This window comes from Stylophora pistillata, chromosome 3 (genome assembly GCF_964205215.1).
Source record: "Stylophora pistillata chromosome 3, jaStyPist1.2, whole genome shotgun sequence".
NCBI lineage: Eukaryota > Metazoa > Cnidaria > Anthozoa > Scleractinia > Pocilloporidae > Stylophora > Stylophora pistillata.
In genome coordinates, this window is record NC_142521.1 from 26,597,596 (window position 1) to 26,617,595 (window position 20,000).

The 20,000-nt window shown below is 38.4% G+C and overlaps 3 protein-coding genes across 5 annotated transcripts in view; all 3 read right to left on the bottom strand.

Moving 5' to 3' along the window:
* LOC111340518 (trace amine-associated receptor 5-like) overlaps positions 1-167 on the bottom strand; it is a 1,865-nt gene extending 1,698 nt beyond the window's left edge. Inside the window, exon 1 of the mRNA XM_088752943.1 lies at positions 116-167. Within this exon, the coding sequence (XP_088609069.1) occupies positions 116-167 (52 nt within the window). The remainder of the gene's footprint in view (positions 1-115) is intronic.
* Positions 7-5,507, bottom strand: LOC148735346 (trace amine-associated receptor 5-like). Its single transcript, XM_088754057.1, has 2 exons — positions 4,537-5,507; positions 7-3,890 (listed from the first exon to the last, which is right to left on the bottom strand). Exon 2 carries the CDS (start codon positions 3,835-3,837, stop codon positions 3,016-3,018), a length of 822 nt encoding a protein of 273 aa, XP_088610183.1. The 5' UTR covers positions 3,838-3,890; positions 4,537-5,507; the 3' UTR covers positions 7-3,015.
* Positions 5,508-5,652: 145 nt separating this feature from the next.
* Positions 5,653-20,000, bottom strand: part of LOC111340521 (melanocortin receptor 4-like) — a 14,569-nt gene continuing 221 nt past the window's right edge. The window contains exons 1-3 of one of the 3 annotated variants that reach the window (XM_088754054.1): positions 19,927-20,000; positions 14,747-14,877; positions 5,653-13,582 (exon numbers count right to left, since the gene is read on the bottom strand). The exon at positions 19,927-20,000 is cut by the window's right edge and continues 221 nt beyond it. In XM_088754054.1, the coding sequence (XP_088610180.1) occupies positions 12,672-13,529 (858 nt within the window). In that variant the 5' untranslated portion in view covers positions 13,530-13,582; positions 14,747-14,877; positions 19,927-20,000 and the 3' untranslated portion in view covers positions 5,653-12,671. Of the gene's footprint in view, positions 13,583-14,746; positions 14,878-16,568; positions 17,136-17,213; positions 18,723-19,926 lie in introns of those variants that run through there. The other 2 variants (XM_022947383.2, XM_088754055.1) reach the window with 2 other exon arrangements.

Consider the following 20,000-nt stretch of genomic DNA (forward strand, 5'->3'; position numbering starts at 1 on the left):
GTCTCAATATTTTTGCCAGCTAAACCTTTAAAGCAAATTTTATCATCGTCTTTTGGACCTCAATGAAAAGAAGCATTGACGTTGCAAATGACAACACGATTCCTTGATGAGCAACCTCTCGGACAGGAATAATTTTTCGCCAGATTTACATCAGAATTAAGATCCATATATATAAGTGAACAACGATGTGATGGCGATGTTGCCTATAAACCCACTTCCTTCCTGGCTAGTTTTTAAGATATCTTGGGGAATTAAAGAGAGCTGGGTCACGTCACGCAGAGAAACACTGAAAACCAAGAGACTTGGAGAAACGTCGGTCACTTCTCTCTATGATCAGCCATTACGTCGAGTTTCATACAATCCGGTCAATCCTGCCCTATAGCGACCAGATTTAAGGAGATAAGTCGCGCTGTTGAAAACACTTTCAAGAGTCGAAGCCTTTTAAATCCTGAAACTTGGGGAGCTGATGATATAGAACTAACTAAATCAATAAGGAGGACAAAGGTAGTAATTTTACGGAGACAGTTCAATTTTAAACATTTGGTGGCTTCTTATCTGCGTAAAGTTTGCAGCAGTTTGCAACCAATGTTGCAGGGTATGTCAGCGGCCTCGAAGATCTATTTAACCGGTTAACGAATACCTAAGTTCTTGTAAAGGAAAAATGTTTATTTCCTGAATTTTTTATGTTCCTCATGCTCTACGCAAGAAAACCTCGAAGCAGACAGATGAAGTTCTCCTGCAACCAGTGTTCGACGAAATGACGGCATAAAATCGTGGAATGAAGTTATCGATAGAATATTCAACAACAATAGCGCAGTAGTGAACAGGTTATATGAAACATGACGACAATGGCCGCCACGTCGAAGATTTGCGACGCGTCGTTCTCGCCAGTTTCTTGGCTCCTAGTGGCCAATTACGATTCATGACCCAGCTTCTTAAACGGAACGGCAACCGGATAAGGACTATTTTCTCGCCTTTGCGAATAATCGTGAAACTGATCCGACATAAAGAGGAACTGAGCTTCCTAATTAAAGAAAACGAAAATATTTTTGGTGTCTGAAAGTCTGATAGCAAATGAAAATGTCCCCTTCTTTTTTGAGTTGTTGTAATTGTCATGCTTCATTCAACTGCTGTTGAGCCAAGAAATTCACAGGAAGGCCACGGCAAGAATTCCAAACTGCACTGGGGGAAAAAATTACACACGACCGCAGTAGTAATATAAGATAAGTCAGCCTCAACCGCGTAAACGCTTTTTGATATTAAAAGCAGTCGGCTTTTTTTATCTAAACCGCCTTATTTGGACTTGGAAAGGAAAAGCATGTTTCAACTAGCTAAAGCGACAGCCACCTCAGCCAAATTCATATCTGTAAGCCTGGATATGTCATGAACTGATTTTTCTTTCCTTGTTGTTCAGTGACCTTCGTTTGTAATTCTATGAAAAATATTCTGCATGGAGTTTAGAATAATTTACAAGAAAGTCTCGCTGAAAGTAACATATTCTAGAATGGTAATGCAGCTTTTATGATATTTTAGATTTTATGAACACTACCTGACCCTTAAAATGCGTCACTATAATTTCGAATGAATCATTTTCACCTTCTGAAAATTATTTCTAACTAACCTTCCTCGGTGCCTTCAACTAGGACTCTATTCTCTAATACTTCATTTGAATGTGAATAAAACTTCCTTTCTCGTGCATTATATTCATGCAGGATGACAGTTGATTGATATCAAGCGGGTTTCCTTCTAAACTTAAATTGAATTTAAATTAAACTAAATTAAAAACGGCCCTAAACGTCAGACATCGATCACTTTAGAGTCAAGAACATTACAATTCCTTTGTTGTTACCTTGGAATTTCATGGAAATTGGAAATTCATGGTAATCGGAAAATATGACTGTTTCCTGACCAAGCAATTAGCTATGTCATCACTTTAGACAAAAGTCTCTCCACTCCCTCTTCTTTCTAAGATAAGTATTTTACCTTCGCGGGATTTGACTGTAGTAACGAAGGTTAGGCATTAAGGTAAAAGGTATCCTTTGGCCCAGAAGCCATCTTATCACTCAGCATTGTCACTGTCTTTACTATGCTTGAGGGAGCTCTTGCTGGAACTGTCTCGTTGCTTCACCCCTGCTGACAACATTTTTTTATTATATAAACTGCGTTGTTTTACAGGGATATCTAGCCCTGGGAAAAGTCGTGACGGCACACATGTAAATTACAATAATTTTCTCGTGTGATTGTTATCGCCAATCAGCTGCTGACTCCTCACTATGCTTTCGCGCCACTCTGTCAAGCTGGTGAATAAATGGCAAAGCGTTCACTGTTTTCAATGTGTCGTTTGTCTAACTCTTTCCGGATTATGGCAAAAAACACTTAAAAATTATCGTTTACAGAAAGTGACGTTAAAGAGTTTAATTAAAAGTTACGCTCATCTTGAGTCTAATTGTTGACACACTTTACGATTTTTTTTTTCGCGGATTGTGGATCCAAATTTTTTTTTTATTCATCAATAAAATCGACCTTCTTGTCAGTAAAAGCCTGTTGTGTTTCCATAAGAAACAAAATAATACTTTACCGTGTTCAACTCACCCGTTCGCTACACTCACTCATACGCTCTCGGGTTGAACACTCGAAGAAAAATTTCATACTTACGCGCCCTCACGTACTACTCTCTATTTCTTACACGCAGAGGTGACGTCATACAAAGAGAGAATATAAAGTCGCACTGCTGGAGTTTTTCCTGGCTATCAAAATGCTAGTTTAAAATTTGCAATTTATTGTAAGGGAAAAGACAAGAAAGATGAAGTTCAAGCACTGTCAGGGTGTACACTCTAGTTTTTTTTTTTTTTTTTTTTTTGGTTGGTTTATTCTTAGCAAAGATAAAACACAAGCCACAGATATGCAAAGAGGCCATTAAAAAAAAGCACACAAGGGTCGTCTTGGGTCTGAATTGACCGGAAAGGCATAATGACAAAGTTTTTTTGTTGTGCCGACCGTGTCTCTTCAAATAATTTAGAAAAACTTGCACATTGCCCTTCTGAATTCCTGCAATCGAATAGCGTACACGAAAGGATTTACAACGGAACTACAGTAGTAAAGTGCAGCCAATGTAAAGTCAATATTAACTGAAAAATGTGTTAATTTTTCTTGTGTAGCGACTGGTAGGGAGGAGAATATGGCAAATGGGAGAATGGTTACAAAAGAAACTCCAGTAGCTATAAAAAGTGTTACTGTAAGCTTTCTTTCCTTAAGGATTGAGCCACGAGGTGGGGAATGGAGGCTATGTTGGATTCTTGTGATAATCATGATGTGAGAAACTGCGACACATATGAGAAAAAGCATAATCAGTGCACCATGTACGTACAAGAACTCTGGATGTACATCTCCTATGTCTAAACAGACCATAACAGAAGCCAAGATAAAGGTTATCAACCAACTGCTCATGATGCATCTATAGTAGAACCAATTTCTAATCAAGCAGTGTCTGAATGGGAAGAGAGTTGCATGTACCCGCTCCATGGAAATCAAACAGAGATTCACTTGTGAAGCTAAAGGGAAGACGAACACGAGGGTAGTTGTAATAACTCTTGAAAATGTGAAATAATTCTCATCTTCGTTTCTATAGAAGTAGGATACTGATATGGGCAATGTAAGGGCGCCGACCAAGAAATCTGCCACGGCCAGGTTTAATATCAGGTAAGTACTGCGCTTGCGTAGATGGCGGATTTTTGCAAAGGCTATCAGAGTGAAAGCATTAGTTGCAACGATCACAACAGACTCGGCGATGAAGACGGCAATCCAGGTGCTGTTCTCTACGGGATCTTCTGCGCTCATATTTATAGTGAACGCTGAAAGCCTTACCACGTAGAACTGAACATCTTGCCAAGCTACAATTAAATCATGAACAAAACAATTCAGGCTACAATTGCTGCATTACTTTTGGGTCAATCTCGTTGAAATATGTTTTTTTTTTCGCAAAGTAAATTTCAATATTTTCGCTTAAGTACAGCAACGGCTGATAAAACATTTCAAAATTTCCATTTTCACCCGTTTCTTTGTTTGCTTTAGCTTGGTTGCAAATTTCATGCAGAACTTTCTGATGATTTCTCCTGTTCTGGTTCCGTCCAAGCAAAGAAAAAATTCCAAAAGTTTATCGACTGATACTGAGATTCAGAGTTCTTAGAATCGAATATGTTATATTTATCCCCGGAAGCGCGCTTTAAAATTATTTGTAGACAGCTACCTCATCTAATTTGTTTCCCGTCGTTGTAACATGAGTGAGATCTGGTGTCCCCTCCAGTAACAGTAACCGCATGGCTATGAATTTCCCCAACATGAAGAATGATTCATGTTTCTTTTGATTAAAACTTTTTTTTTCATTTTAAAAACGTCCTCTCTGCATTTTGGATTTTCCATTTAAGAGCTTCGGAGAAACCCAAAATATAACAGCTGGGAACAGCGTTGAACCAATTGGTCCATGACTTCCACTTCCAATGAAAGGCTTTCAAAGTCGTAAAATTATTTGTTACTCACCTTCACTGCCGCTGTTTTATTCTTTAAACTGCTTTTACTCGTTTAGGATGACGTTTATCGATATCAAGTGTTTTTTCTTTAAGCTTCATTAAATCAGTAATTAAAAGCGGCCTTAAACGTCAATATATCTCACTCATATTGAAGTTGACATGACAACTTGATTGCTTTAAAATCAGAAGTTTTTGTTCGGTGACTGAACAAAAAGCGATGAACGTCGCTCTAAATGATTGCATTACTTATAGAAAGGGCCTCTCTTAACTTTTTCGATTATCTATCGGTGCACGCGCCGAAGACGGTCGCTTTATAGTTGTTTGTTATACGTTTACACATGACAATTTCTTAGAATAATCCTTTGAAAATAAAAGTAGTCACCTTTGAGGAATTTGGCTGTCATGACAAAGTGTAGCCTGCGTCGCGGACAGTCTAAACCGCCGGTGTAAACAGTCTGCGCAATGGCTCCCAAAAGCTTGTTCCGATATCCCGCTGTTTGTGTACCCATTTTTGATTCGCTAGTTTCTTACGCGCTATCTGATTGGATAACTCTTGCGAAAGTGGCCACGCAGCTATCACGTAATAGGGAGCTTAAGCAGGAGAGACTTCGGGGACGACGCCGCCGTCAGATTCCCGACGGCCTGGGTTTGACGTTGTCGCTCTCCCGCCAAATGTTAATTTGTTAAGCACGGATGCTGTTTTGCCAGGACGCGGCCATCCTCTGTTCCTGATATACTTTTGTTTCTGGTCCAGTTATGGCCAGTTTTAAAGAGTTTCGTCAGACCCTTCTTCTCTACTACAATGCTGATCTTATTAGTGATGAGGATTTTATAATCTTGTACGACTCGTTTTCCTCGCGAAATCCAGATATTGCATATGATTCGTACGATCGCTTTGACTTGGATAACATGAACGACGACGAATGCATAGCCGAATTTAGAGTGAGAAAAAGGGATCTTCCAACACTGGCTCAAGTTCTTAGGATTCCGTCATTTCAACTTTCGCAGATAAATGATTTCCTAATAAGCTTACTTACGATTTGGGGGGAGGTTTGGTGCTCGTTGCATCCTTCTCCGTGGCCATTTCTATCTTCCAAAAACTGTCTCAAAAAGGCACAAACTGCTCTTAAACTAAACTAAAAATATAATTGAACATCGATTGAAATCGTGTGAACCACATAGAAAAGTTGAAAAAAGCTACAAAAGCCATGAAACCTCATAAATCACTCACATTTTACGACGCCGTCAAATACCTAAAACTCACGTCGTCGCCGGAAGGAGGACGTCGTTTGTCGGGGGTATGTCATGCGCAATGGACCTAGTCCCAGTCTCAACTGCTCATTGACGCCGGTGTCGTCTTCAAACGTCCTCCTGCTTAAGCTCTCTAATGCCCAAAATAAATTTGTGTAGGTTTCCCAACTACTTTATAACAGTTGTACATTATATTAAACGTCAAATTTACTTCGAGCTGGAAATAAGATGTCTGCAACTACAGAAGAACGTTGGCAAAAGGCGTTCAAAGCCGTGAGAGAGCAGTTTTGAAATCGATAACCTTCTACCTGAACAGGAAAACGCACTTCGCGAATTTCTTGGAGGTCGAAATATTTTTGTAAATTTGCCGACGGGCTACGGTAAATCTTTGATTTTCCAGTGACTTCCGATCGCTGCGGATGCTCTGTGCGGAAAGCCTCGTGGTTCCAGTGTTCTCGTTGTGATATCGCCGTTGCGATTGCTTATGGAAGACCAGATTCGACATCTAAACAACATGGATTGGAGTGCCAGTGATCGCCGTTACTGACGATGAGGATGTCGAAATAATCCAGCAGGTTATGAACGGCAATTATATTCCTGTTTATGGCTCTCCAGAGTGCTTGCTCTCTCGGAGATGTTCTTTGCAGAGGACGAACAGGAGATGAAGTAATGATACGGGCAAAACCCCAGTCAGATCCATCGCAGACTATTTTCGATGTTGGAGCATCGTGGTCGTCACTTAGCAGTTCCCCAGATCGTTTGACTGTAAGCGAATATTTCCTTGTACTAAGGCTTTTGAGATCTGCTTCCAATTTTTCTGTTTGCTCGATAAGTGACCCACGTTTTTTCAGTTTCGCAACACAGTTTCGGCAGACGTACTTGTTTTCGATCGATCGCAAAGATATTTCCAAACTTTCAATCTCGGTGAGTACGTCGAATTGTTTCCATCCCTTTGAAAGTAACACTCTTTCGTTTCCCTTTTCGATGACGCGACAGCATAAATTACAATAATCGGACGAATCAGACATAACCTTTTCAACCTTTTGAAATGCAAAGCAAAGCTTTGTACAAAAGTACTTCCAATATACAATTGATAAGCGACGATATTTATTTTTAACATTGCGTGATAAATTTCGCAAGAATATGATCAATCATAAGGCGCGTAAGAAAATAACCAATCAGAAATGAATACACAGATCCGTGGATCCCTGCGGGATATCAGAACAAGCTTTTGGGAGCCGTTTCGCAGACGAACTATACCGGGGATTGTGTGACACGTCCGGCTGCAACGCAGGGTAGACAAAGTGTTACAGCTGTATTTTGTTGATTCGTGGAGGTTTACTTTTTTTTTTCCTTAATTTTATGTTTCGTTCAACTCGTGAATTTCGGTAACGACTGTGACCTGGCCATAAGTTTCATGAAGGTGGGCAAATTTAAATATGGTGCAAGTTGTACTTTTGACAAAACTTCCAAATAAGAGAAGGCCAGCGATGCGACTTATTTTGCCTAGTTTTGAAGTGCACGTCAACAGTAGATTATGTTAAGCTATTATGTTACGGGTATTCAACTCTGTAAAGCATTTAAGAGTAATGTCAGTAAAAATCAAAGGAATCGCGGACACAGCTCAAATTCAATTTCGCTCATACTTTGTCCATTGGTAGGCTTTAGTCCCATACATATAACAGCAATTTCCGTTTGTTAAAATTCTCGCTTGTATAGGAGAAATCTACTTGAAACGGTTTACAATATTTTCTTGAACAAAACCTTTGAAATTGTCATAATTCGTGGCGCTGTCGAGTCAGTTCATCGTAAGTTTTAAATTAGTTTCACACTAATCCTGTTCGTCTGATGCTTCTGCAATTGATTGGCAGCACAACCAACTCATAACCTTTCCTTAAAAATAAAATATGATTTTTTTTTCAAGTGCACCTACAGCTGCTCTGAAATAGATTCGTTGGTACTTCAAACAAACGTGCCAAAAATATCCGCGGTACGCCATGAAATCAACCAGGAAATCTCCTGAGCCATGTTCCAGGATAGCTTCAACTTTCTACCGATTTAGTTCCCTGGGATCTTTTGTATCTGTACAATTAGACTAAGCCAATTTTCAGTATCCGCCATTTTGAAGTAATTAACACTTCACATGTTTGCAGTTAAAAGTTTCCAGTGTGAAGCGCCTCTAAATTGTTAAGCGAAACAAAATGAATGGAATGTGTTAAATATGCACCAGAGCAAAATGTAGAGGTACACGTAACAGAAATGGGTCGAGAAACGTTTACAAAATCTGCTGTGACTCACCTCTTGACCTCGTCTTTTAAGTGTTTGGCTCGTGATGACATGTTAGTTTGTTTCGTGCTCAAATCTGCTTTCTCCTTTTCACAAGCGACCTTTGCTAATTAAGTCGGTTTCATGTTTGTGACGTTTCCTATCAGAACACTTCTCGGTGTTGCGCTGGTAGACATGAAAACACCTGAAACATTGCAACTAGGACCGTTCAACGCGGTTCGATCACTTGACTGATCTGTCACGCAATTGAATAACAAGCATCATCGAAGCCGTGACAGCATTCTTTTTAATGTTGAGAGAGGTAATTTTAAAAAGACCCACATATTAATTGCGTGCAAAGAATGAACTCCAATTTTTTTTTTTAACATAGTGACATTCTTAAGTAAAGATTTGCTTTTTGCTTGACCTGCTCAGGTAGGCTACCTATCTCTCGACAAGGAACAAGAATATCATGTAATGAGAAACGTATTGTCAATTAATCATAGACGTGGACACGTAGTTGGGATTTTTGGCAATTTGAATTTGAACAAAAATAAATCACCATAAAGCAACTTCCTTTCGATCTAAACCCATTTATTTTCTTACTTTTACAGTGTACCATAAAAGCCCACACTTTAACGCCAATTTCACCGTGTCTTTTCCATTTTTCGAACATTCTTGGAGGCGTGGCTCCTGATCTGACATTAGTGAGGCCACGAAAGGTTATTAACGTAGATTATGATGTAAACGATATCACTCACTCCTTGGTGGTCGTTTACTGACAGTAATACTGCTGTCCTTTTATCAGTTGATATTAACGTAGATTATGATGTAAACGATATCATTCACTCCTTGGTGGTCGTTTACTGACAGTAAATTACTGTGCAATACGGTAACCTAAAAAAACCCTTAGTGTAAGATAGATTAGATTCTCACGGAGACTTTTTCATCAACAAAACTAAAGCTACTCTTCATTAGAAAATAAGGAAGATATATTATAGAAGTATTATTTAGCAGATTGCCTTAATTTTTTTTCTTTTTTTTTTTTTTTTTGGCACGCGCGCAAATAATTTTTTCAGAACCACGCTTATTTGTTCCTTTGGAATTTCATAAAAGATTGACCTTACCATGACGAGAACATGGCCATCATTTGTTCTACAGTGTCTGGGAATTTTTGTAACACTACTGACGCTTGAACAGGCAAAGCGTGGTACTACGAAAACATCAGAGAGTACTCCTTGCTAAAATAAGCTCAATTTCTGTGTCACATCCAATAATCTTGAACTGTTTTTTTATGGCAAGTAATATTCCTGTTGCAAGACACGAGGGGGAGTCCCTGACAAGATTGATTTTCCCATCTTGGATCAGGTCCACATTCTCCCGACCATCAATGAAAACGTACAAGCCATGCTTGAGAAAGGTTTATTGTTTTAATGACGCAATGTCAGTGAGACAATTTTCTGAAAAGTTCTCAGAGAATATTGAAATTGACAGCTACAGAATTCACACTTCACAGCGTCACGCAAGCAGACGAAAAGAACTGTTACTGGAGCAGGATACGCACGATTACGTTCAGATAAACCTTGCAGACATAACTAAATGAATAAAACTTGGACATATCTTGCTTTTTAAAATATTAATAAGGTTTTAATAAGCGAACTTCCTCATGCCAGTGATACTGATCTACGGACAAGCGTAAGTAAGTAAGTTTATTTATTCACGTTGAACACAAAAGAGCTTACGACAAAGCTCGTAAGAACGTGCACGTGCTAAATACTAAAAAATATGTTGTAGCATGTAATAAAAAGAATGAAAATCGTAATCTTTACAATATATGATTTATGACCCATCCCTTCCAACCCGAAAATGAGCAGTAAGAAATCTCCAACTACTATAACTACTATGATGCATAATTCATCATTAATTAACCGTCCCTTCTAACCCGATTTATACATAAAATATCTAATAGTGAAGAAATCCCCAACTGTTATAACTGTTATAATGTTCAATTAAATATCGGTAGCTCTGTCATCAAACATGTGTGCCGACAGTCTGCCGACGAATAGACAGGCTGTTTAGCACGCTACATAGTTTAAATTACTTATTATTTGATCAGTGTTTGTCATGGAAAAGCCAGAGTTTTCGTAGATTGTACATTCTGAAAAGTAAAACTAATAACTGAGATGCCCAGAAAGTAGATTTGCAACCGAAACCGAAGGTAGCAACAAAACGCAACTTTTTGGTACAGTAGTCACCAAATATCTTGTGTAAACAAACTGACAACAAGCAAAAATCTGCCAGAGTCTACCACCAAATTAATTAATTTTCTAGATAAGAAACAGAAACCAAGTCTTATCTCAAGTTAACTTATCATGTTTTAACTTCAAATGTAGTTTTCGACATGCGATCAATTGTTTCTTGATGGTCAAGTTAGTTGAAACTTCAACATGGTGGCTGCAGCAAATCTAAAAAGTAAGCAAACTTCAAACAAGGGTTACTGCATAACCGAAAATTATCCCAAAAAATTGAAAGTATATCTGAAAACGTCTATCCTTAAACTGTATCTGCAATATAGTTATTGGGTTCTTCTTTGCCTACCAACAAGCGTTTTTGGCAGTTGTTTTAGGGTACCGTAGAGCTATTGAAAAACAGCCGTAGGGTGTCATCGAGAAGAAAATTCATAAAATATTTATAACAAAAACATATCTGCTTTTCATGTCATCAATGAACTGTTCAAGGCCTTAACTATAATGTTAGTGCAAAGAAAAATTCACAGATAATTTTCGACTTACGCTGGCAAGCCATGAATATGACAGAATTTCGCCATTTCGAATAACGAAATTTGGCTCGATCCGCACTCGACCGTTTTTACTTAATTACTCTCCAAAAAAAAAGATTAGAAAAAACTAACCCTGTTTTGGTTACTTTGGTACAAGGGTCTATCAATATAGAAAGTACGAGCGAAATCGATTTTTGGCTGTGTCCGCGATTTTGATGATCATACGGCCTGCTCCCAGTTGGCTTGTTTGCTCAATTGGTAGAGCGCTGCACTAGTATCGCAGAGGTCAGTGGTTCGAATCCCGTACAGGCCTGATTTTTTTCAGGTCTGATTTTCGTTATTGCATAAATAGCGCTATCTATTGCGAAGGATCGTGCATCATACGTATTTAATACCGCAGTTCAAAATATATGAACTTCATATATTCATTGTATCTGATCATATCTTTGTCAATTTGTGTCAAGAGTGGTGGCCGCGGCGACAAACAAAGGAGAGTGGATGGGTCAGGAAATCGTTCCGTCAGCCACACGCGTTAAGGATTGTCTTCTTAGCTGTAGTCAGTAGCGCTTTAACTCATGATCAGCGTAGAACCTCGCGCAAAACGTGAATTACTCAATAGCAAAACCGATAAAATAGGAAAAAAACGAGTGGTAAATTGTAGCTCCCGCTTTTGTGCAAAAGGTAGAAACTGATTATTTCGACGTCTCACGGGCAGTTTTTTAAATATTATATAGTAGAGATTCGCTGAAATCAAAAATAATTAATCGTACATGGGAGTCAAAGGGAAGAAAAAGGATATAATTATCCGGCAACTGTTCTAGTTTCACCACAGCTTGTTTTCAGAATTAGACGATCAACGCGCATTGGAATCGTTTTTACCGTCTCTCGCAGATTCAATTTGATTTATGCAAAGGCAAGCAAGGCACACAGGAGTCAAAGTGTTAAGCATTTACATGCACTGCAGTTTACTAACTTGACGAAAATTTAAAGCAAATCTTTCGTCTTAATGAACAGCATAATTTCTGATTCCGCCTATAACAGTTCACCAGCGTTAAAAACGACCCAATAGCGAGTGAGTGTCTAAATAAACACTGATGCTACGTCGTTGAGACGTTGTAACTTAGCCACTGTAAAGAGTTTTAGAAACTCTTTGCAGTGGCCAATTCACATTATCGACTCAGTCGATAAAACAAAATTATGTTAAGATAAAGTGGCTTTCCTTTAGGACGGTGACCACAGATATAGCTTCTAAAAAGAAATCTCTGTTTTCAAGCGCTCATGTGGATGTAACTTAGCAGCAAAAGCAAAATGCAACAGGTCGTTCACAAAGAGTTTGGTTTCGTGAATAATTGGGAAAATTCTATGGGAGCTTTAAAGGCACAAGTTTCCAGCTACCGTAGAAATTGAAGAAAAGAGGTTATTATAGAAAAAACTTTGATCCATAAATTCAGAGAAAATGTCAGCTCAAAATAGCTTCGATAGCGCTTTAAATGGGAGGAGGAGTGGCGGCAGTATGATGACACTACCTCTCTCGCCTTAGCTCTAACCTTATTTGAGACCCGCTAGCTTACGGTCTGGCAACGGACCATGCATGAAAATGCTGTAAATATGTTTGGGATATGTGAAGATTCTGATCTAAACAGTTATATTTCATTCATTGGACCATTAGAGTTGGTGCAGGCTGCTCTATTTCAGGCTGATACGTCGTTAGAAGGGGACCCAGCCAGGACGAAACAGCTTTCCACAAATCTTCGCTTTCCATTTTGATCCTATCAGTGTCGTTTTCACAAAATTTTTCCTGTGATTTTCTTTGTAGTATGTCCTCGAGTCTGTTTCTACTGAAAGTCAGTTTATTGTGCAGTGCGCGATGCAAGGGCCAAACCAGCTTCTTCTTCCCTTGCTAAAAGTTTTCGTATTGTGTTTCTGAACTCCCTCAGCCTTATGGCGTATACAAGAGGATTTACTATGGAACTGGTAAAATATATCACATCTATTGCGTAGCCGACGTGTTGGTAACGATCTGAAGCTAGTTTTTCTTGTATATCGATCGGCAGAAACTTGTAAAGGGTGACGGGCATCATGGCGAGAACAGAAACTCCGATGACAATGAACAATGTCACCGTTAGCTTTTTTTCTTTGGCTATTGTTCCAAGATGCTGGGAATGAGGGCTCTTTTGGACATTGATTGTAACAATGCTGTAGGAGATTATAAGGACAAGGGTATTAAATAGTGTAAACGAAGCCAACAAGTATGCGAACTCTGCGGCATAAGAACCTTCTATGAACAAATACGCCACCACAAAGCCCATCACTGAGGAAATAATCCAGCTGGCGGTTATGACTCTACAATAAAACCATCTTCCAAGTAAGCAGTGCCTAAAAGGAAAAACTGTCGCGTGCAGGCGCTCTAGGCAAATGAGCGAAAGATTAGATTGGGCAGCAAACGGAAATGTGACCAAAGCAGCAAATGTGATGAGGTTTCGCCATATAACACCTTCTTCGTCCGTGCTGAGCAAGAACGCAGCACTAGTTAGACAACCCACTAAAAGATCGGCCACAGTTAGGTTTATCACCAGATATGTGCTGCGCTTACGTAGTCGGTGGTTTCTGGCAAAGGCCATCAGAGTGAGCACGTTGATTATCACTATCACAAGAAATTCCGTAAGGAAGATTGGAAGCCAGATCGGGCTCTTGACCACAGCTGACATTTTTAGCACGAATAAAGCGACTTCGTCAATCTCTTACTTCTCCTTTCCATAGGCTAAAAATAAGAAATGAATACAGTCATTTTGCGGAATCAAACTAAGAAATTAAAAATCGCCAATAGGTCACACCATCAAGGATTTGAATAACAGCTGTCTAAACAGATGCGCCAACATATTCGCTGCATTCTTTAAGTCTATTTTCCTGCTCAACTCAATTTCTTGGAAATCCAAGTACCAATCCTGTGATGCGAATGTCGTTCACATGGACATTCCATGAGACGTGTTCGTCCCCAAAACACTAATAACCTTTGGAAAAAGGCCTTCCTCGAGGATCCAATTTCCCAGCTTTAACCCTTCTTTACCGGAATTTCTTTGTTCAGAACAGTTAAACTCGAATAAGAAATTCAACCTCGGCCATGCGCGTTACTTACGACGATTTCGACATTGCTGATCCGGCGAGTGTTTTAAAACAAATTATGTGGAGGTCTAGGGCAACATAAAGCTCACTGAAACTCAGCAGAGATATGGGGGATGGGGTTTGACTCCTCTTAGGAACGTCTAGTTTTTCTTTTTCTCATGCTCGCGAAAAGACAAAAAGCTTGTTTAATAGATCGTTGAGAATTGACTTGACTATTCCTGTTCATAATTCATCGTTACCTTATTATTAGGCACCTTAGAATAAACTTCCAAAACTAGAATGGGAAAGGTACTTTGCGATCAACTATGCTTTGTTAGTTTTCAGGTACAGAAAGACTTAATAAATATTGTAAAGAAATATTTTGGCGGAAACATGTTCGCTAGGATCGTTTTGAGAGCGTCGAATAAATATTGTAAGCCATTTGTTTTTATGATTTCCTTAGCTTCACAGGGGGCCGAAAAGTATATATGTGTTTTTCAATTAACAAAGATTAGAAGAGTAACGGGTTCAGGTCAACATGCAAGCATTTTATCTGATGTTTAAATTGGACTTATGTTTTATATTTTAAACAGTTTTAGTGTGTTCAATGTGCCAAACGATTTCCTAAAGAAAAAGAAATACTAACTTTCATATGCAAATGCTGTTCTTCCTTTAAGGATAAAAATCGAATTGTTTAAAAACTTAAAAAATTTCGAGACAATACAACAACGCATCCGTACATGGTCGAATTAAAATTTATTGTTGTGCCAATGTTCCGGTCGTTAAACAAAAACAGACTGAAAACTCATGATAATAAGCTCACCTTGCATGTCTACGCTGATCGTAAGAGGTGTAATTTTTAGTTTCGTCTCAGATGGCTGTCTTCACCAGTGGCTCCTCAAAGAATCACCTTTTCGACAGAGCAGTTTCAGTCCAATTTTACCCTTCCTAGAGCTGTGAGAAAATAAAAGGAATTAAAACTTGAGAATCCCTGTAAACTCATTGACTCGCCGTTGGATATCTCTGGACGAAATGGTTTCTAAGCATGTGCCAATTTTAATTTTGCTCGATCGCCGAAGGCATTTTCGTAAGGTTTAATTAAAACGTGTTTGATTTACGTAAATGGTCCACCTGAGAATGAATGGAAGTAAAGTCCCAATATCTAGTGATCTTTGTCTTAGTTCATTCAAAGTTGTCATGTGCAAAAAAAAGGAGACTGGTTGGAAATGCTGACCACTAATAATGCACACTTCGTGCTTAAAAATCAGCGAGGTTTGCTATCGACTTGATGTTATAAACAAGAATCTAAACTCATTCTTTTTGAATGAAACTTGCCTCGTTAAAAATCAAAGAATTTTTCCACGGTTCCCCTCTTTAAATTTCGGAATAGTTCTTTGTTTGGTTTTCTTAAGATTTCGCATCGAAGAAACTAACAATATAGAACGGTATTGTAATGCTATTGTTTGTCTTCGAAATCAAGCTTTTTTCTTGTTTTCACGGCAGGGGTTGTTTTATACGTATTTCATTGTGTGACAGATTTGTAAGAACAAAAATCTCCTAATTATGCTACGAGAAGCTTCCTCTCAAAATATAAAATAGAATTTGCGGATTCTAACGAAACTAGGCAGAATATCTATGAATCACACATTACGGATTTCAGTCCTATGCAAAAAAAATTTCCTCGCAGCATGCGCCAATGCAGAACGGCTGACAAATTACGATATTGTGCGACTCAACAGGTCTGCAGAAAGACGGCCAATAAGAATACAAAATATTCCTGGCTCGCTTTGAGAGCTTACTGATTGCTGACCAACACTGTGTAGTTTTGTTTCAGAAGTTGAATTTCAACCTTATTAATTACACGGAATGACAGCTGGTTGTGTACTGCCCACAACTCTTTTCTTCAGCCACGCTAAAAATTGGTCTTTTTCTTTTACTCTGAATTCCGCTGAGCAATATCGTCTCTGGAGATACGTAGTTTGTGAAGATTCCTTGAAAACATCACAGGACCAATTTTACCAAAAGATACCCGCATCGCTATTGTGAAGCCTCAGGTCTTAATGTCTTTTGCAAGAGATGTCTTCCATTTTGCAATATAATGAATGCTTATTACTCTAATATTTAAACGTAATACGAAAGGTAAAGTTTTTTTTATAAATTCCGACTGCATCGTAACGTTTCTATAGAACTAAACCAAAATTTTCTTCTGGTCACCGCAATAATTTTAATCAGCACTACTTCTACAACACAGAACTGGTTGATAAAGATCAAATTCTAAAGCTTTAAAAAATTAATATAAATCGTCGGAAATTTATCAAAGAGTTAAAAAAATATCTTCATGCAGAAAACTACACATAATGGATAACTTTTGGCCTAATCCTCTTCATTTCAATCATGCATTGTTAGTTAAGGTTATATGACTAACCTCTTTATGGACATATGTATTGAGGTAACCAATTTTTATGTCTTGTATGTTATTTCACCGGAGGTACTCACAAGCCTATCATAAACTAACATTGGTAGATGACTCTAGTAAACTGCCTTTTCGACTCTGTGGCATCGTTTCATTTTACGGTCTAAATGCCTTTGCTCCTTTTCATTTTCTTTTCCATCGAACTCCTTCAAAGTGAACAATCTTTACTCACCTTAGTTCGCTCTAAACCGGTGCACCATCTTTAGAATTGAATCAGCCATTTCTAATCTATACGACGTTTCTTTGTCAATTCACCTTTGTTTTAGATGATGGATGACACTCACCTTCTTTTATAGCCGATTTAATTAAGATTAGAATGAAAAGGTAATAAATTTCCTTTCTGGGTTAATTTGGAGATAATGATAGCGTTCTGATTGCGGTTCAAAAAAAATCGTCCATGGATTTTTCTGACTCGCTTTCTGGACCTTTTACCAATTTATTGAAAATTTCAGATAACCGCTTGAGGAGAGCCCAAGGCTCGCCTCGAAAGAACACTCTTGATTTCAGCAAATAAATCATTCGCACAGAAAAAACAACAAAGAGCAGAAAAAGGAGGAGATCAAGGAGAAGAAGTAAAATTCAAAATTCTGAGAGTTGGTTCGGGGAGCCGAAATATTGCTAAAAGCCATTAAACGAGAGCGATATTTCTCACAACCAAAAACAAAGAACTACTTGAAGGCGAGAAATATCAAATATAGAGCGCAGCGAAATTTGCATAAGACTCGCAAAGTATATGACGACACCGGAGTAAAAATCGAAAAGATTGCGCGTTGACGAAGTTGTGCGAAGTGCATTCAAAGAAAATGAAGAAACTTACAATTCACCACCGTAAGCTGTTTGACGATAAAGCCTTCTTGAAGCGAGGCCTAGAAGTCGTTTTACTCCAGTAAAAAAATTTGGCTTTTATTATTGATAGCAGGAAAGTCTTATCACTCCAAAATGAACCTTAACTAATTATTTTTCTAATGGCATTTGCTTGAGGGTTTCTCTTATAAAAACTCAAAACCTTCATTGACACAGATCTTCCGGTGATTTGTTAGTGGTTCACCACACTTTATGATCTGAGGTCTTTCTTTCGCGATGTTCTTCATATGGGTTCATATCTGCCTATATATATATTCCCTAAAAATACCAGCCTCGCAGCTGATTGGGCCACCCTGGCTAAATAAAGTTGTCTTGTCTTGTCTTGTTATTCATTTATTTTTTTTTTTAGCGTTTGAGAACCCTGAAGCCTTTCATTTATCAGATCAAATTGCAATAGAGCTATTCTATCAACCTAAAACTGGTTTCTGCAGGCTCCACCGCAAATGGTAACAGACAAGAGTTCTCCCTTTCGGAGATTAAAAACCATACTCAAGTTGTTCGTATAACAAATTGATCGGCACAAGGAGAATGATATTTCATTGGCATCTCATATCCGGGAACAGACATCACACCAACCTTCACAAGAAGTTTTTTCGTTCATTTGTCTCCCCCCATGTTCAGTTGCGATTGTTATTTCAAAAGAATAAGTCTTTACCGCTAGAAGACCTGCCATCATTAAGATAATATATTTCATATGTTTTTTTTCCTTGAAACTGCCCACCTCTTCACTGAACCTTAATGCATGATGCTTTTTTCTCGAATCAAATTTGGCATTTCTTTCTGTTCAATAAGGCTCTTTGCCATTTCGCCCAATGGTTACCGGACGAAATTTAGTTGATGAGGATCAACTTTCATTTAGGGCATGCTTTAATTGAAGGTAAATTAAAACGATCATAAATGACAATTTTTTTTAAGTCGAAATTAGCATTCTTATTACATTCTCGGTGGGCGATTTTTTACTTCTCGACAGCTAAAAAGTTACTCTAAGTGGTGTTTCGCCAACTTCGCAGCGATAGCTTATCGAAATAACCCGGTTTCTAAGTAGACAAACTAGTTCTGAAATAACAATTTGATGAAAAAAGTTCATTAATAATTTTATGCAGAAGACCAAATGTGTTCTTTCTTAAATAGGAACAACACTTGTCCAGTTTTCGTGAGGGAACTTCTGGGAATCAAATATATCAGGCTCCATACAAATGGTAATGAGGGACCTCGGTGGGAAAAAGCGCGCTGACGTTTAAGTCCGCTGACATATGTCAAATACTCAAATTGTTCGAAAGCATTTTAACCTCAGCTGGTCTAAGACTAAAGTCAGTAAAAGCAGAGTATCAGTATCAGCAAAATAAGCTGGTGCATCGCAAAAATCAACTTTCTTGAAAGGTTTCCTCCCAGACCTAAAAATATAATTTGAAGAATTTTCTAAGAATCGTCCACCTGTGAAATTTTATTGCAAAGGCTGTAATGCTGAAAATTCAGTCTCAGCGTCTTAACATTTTTGCTTGTTATGCAACCCACCGCGACCTATAAGAACGTGTCTAGATCACAGGACGTGTCTCCGAGCGTCAAGGAAAATAATGCCTTGGCGAATCTAGGTCTTTATTAAGTAATCCAAATTTATTGTCTGACAATTATTGCCAAAAAACACTTCTTCAATTATAAGTGACGAATATTTAGTATTTCTGAATGAAAGTGCATTATTTGGAACGTTCTGAGAATATCTATTGCTGAAATATTACTACTATTTCGGCGAGTCTAGTGACGTATCTCTTTTCTGCCACCTCCATTACCAAACGTGAGGATGCCCCCACAAAAATCATTCTGCTGCACCTGCACCAGTTGAGGAGCTCGCGTTGGTTAATGCCAAGTTTTTTTTTTTTTTGCAGTCATTTCGAACTCGCTAATGAACATATTTTTTTACTGTCGCTATTGCATCTAACTCCTTATATTACCAGTAGTCAGCACAGGTCGAACGTCAAGTTTCCGTTGGATTTCGCGTGATTGTCTGAATACCGCATGACACTCTAATTGATATTTCTTGGCTAGAAAAAATTCTTAAAGGACCCAAAACATCGACTGTAAATATGAAATTATCTACTTAAAACTCAGCCGACCTCTTAGCTCGGAAAGAGTTTCGAGCTCGAAAAATTTTCTCGGAATACAACAAAGTAGTTTCAGTTAAACCGCCCTTTGTTTCAGTCAGTGCCAAATTAGTGAAAATACACGTTCAATACTGTAGGTCTCTCATTGTCAGGAAAAATATGTGCATCCAAAAGCTAAATTCCCCGAGTCTCCTTTGATATGAGATATCTGAAGAGATACTTATACTCCGTGCGGCTTGGTAAGAGTCGTCCAGCTATCCTATAGCTTATCCCGTTTATAATCCCTTCTTCTGGCAAGTCTAAGAGTTTCCTTTGGCGCTGCAAGCCAACTGAAGCCACAGGAGTATGTCTGGACAAGAGATTATGGTCTGCATTATAGTCGAACATGTCATCAGCCAGTGCGGAAGACGATAATCGTGACCTCTTAAAAACTCCATGTCAATTCAAAAGCGAACGTGTTAAAAATATTACTTTTCGGTAATCACGCTATCTACCTTTTCGTTTAAACTTTCTTTTGTATTTCCCTATTTAGTTGTGTTAGGCGATTTTACTCTATTAACGGCTTACCTTTTGCCATCAGCAAAGTAAAACCTGCAACCGTCTTTTTGACTGTTTCGTGTTGTGCGCTCGGGTATGAATTC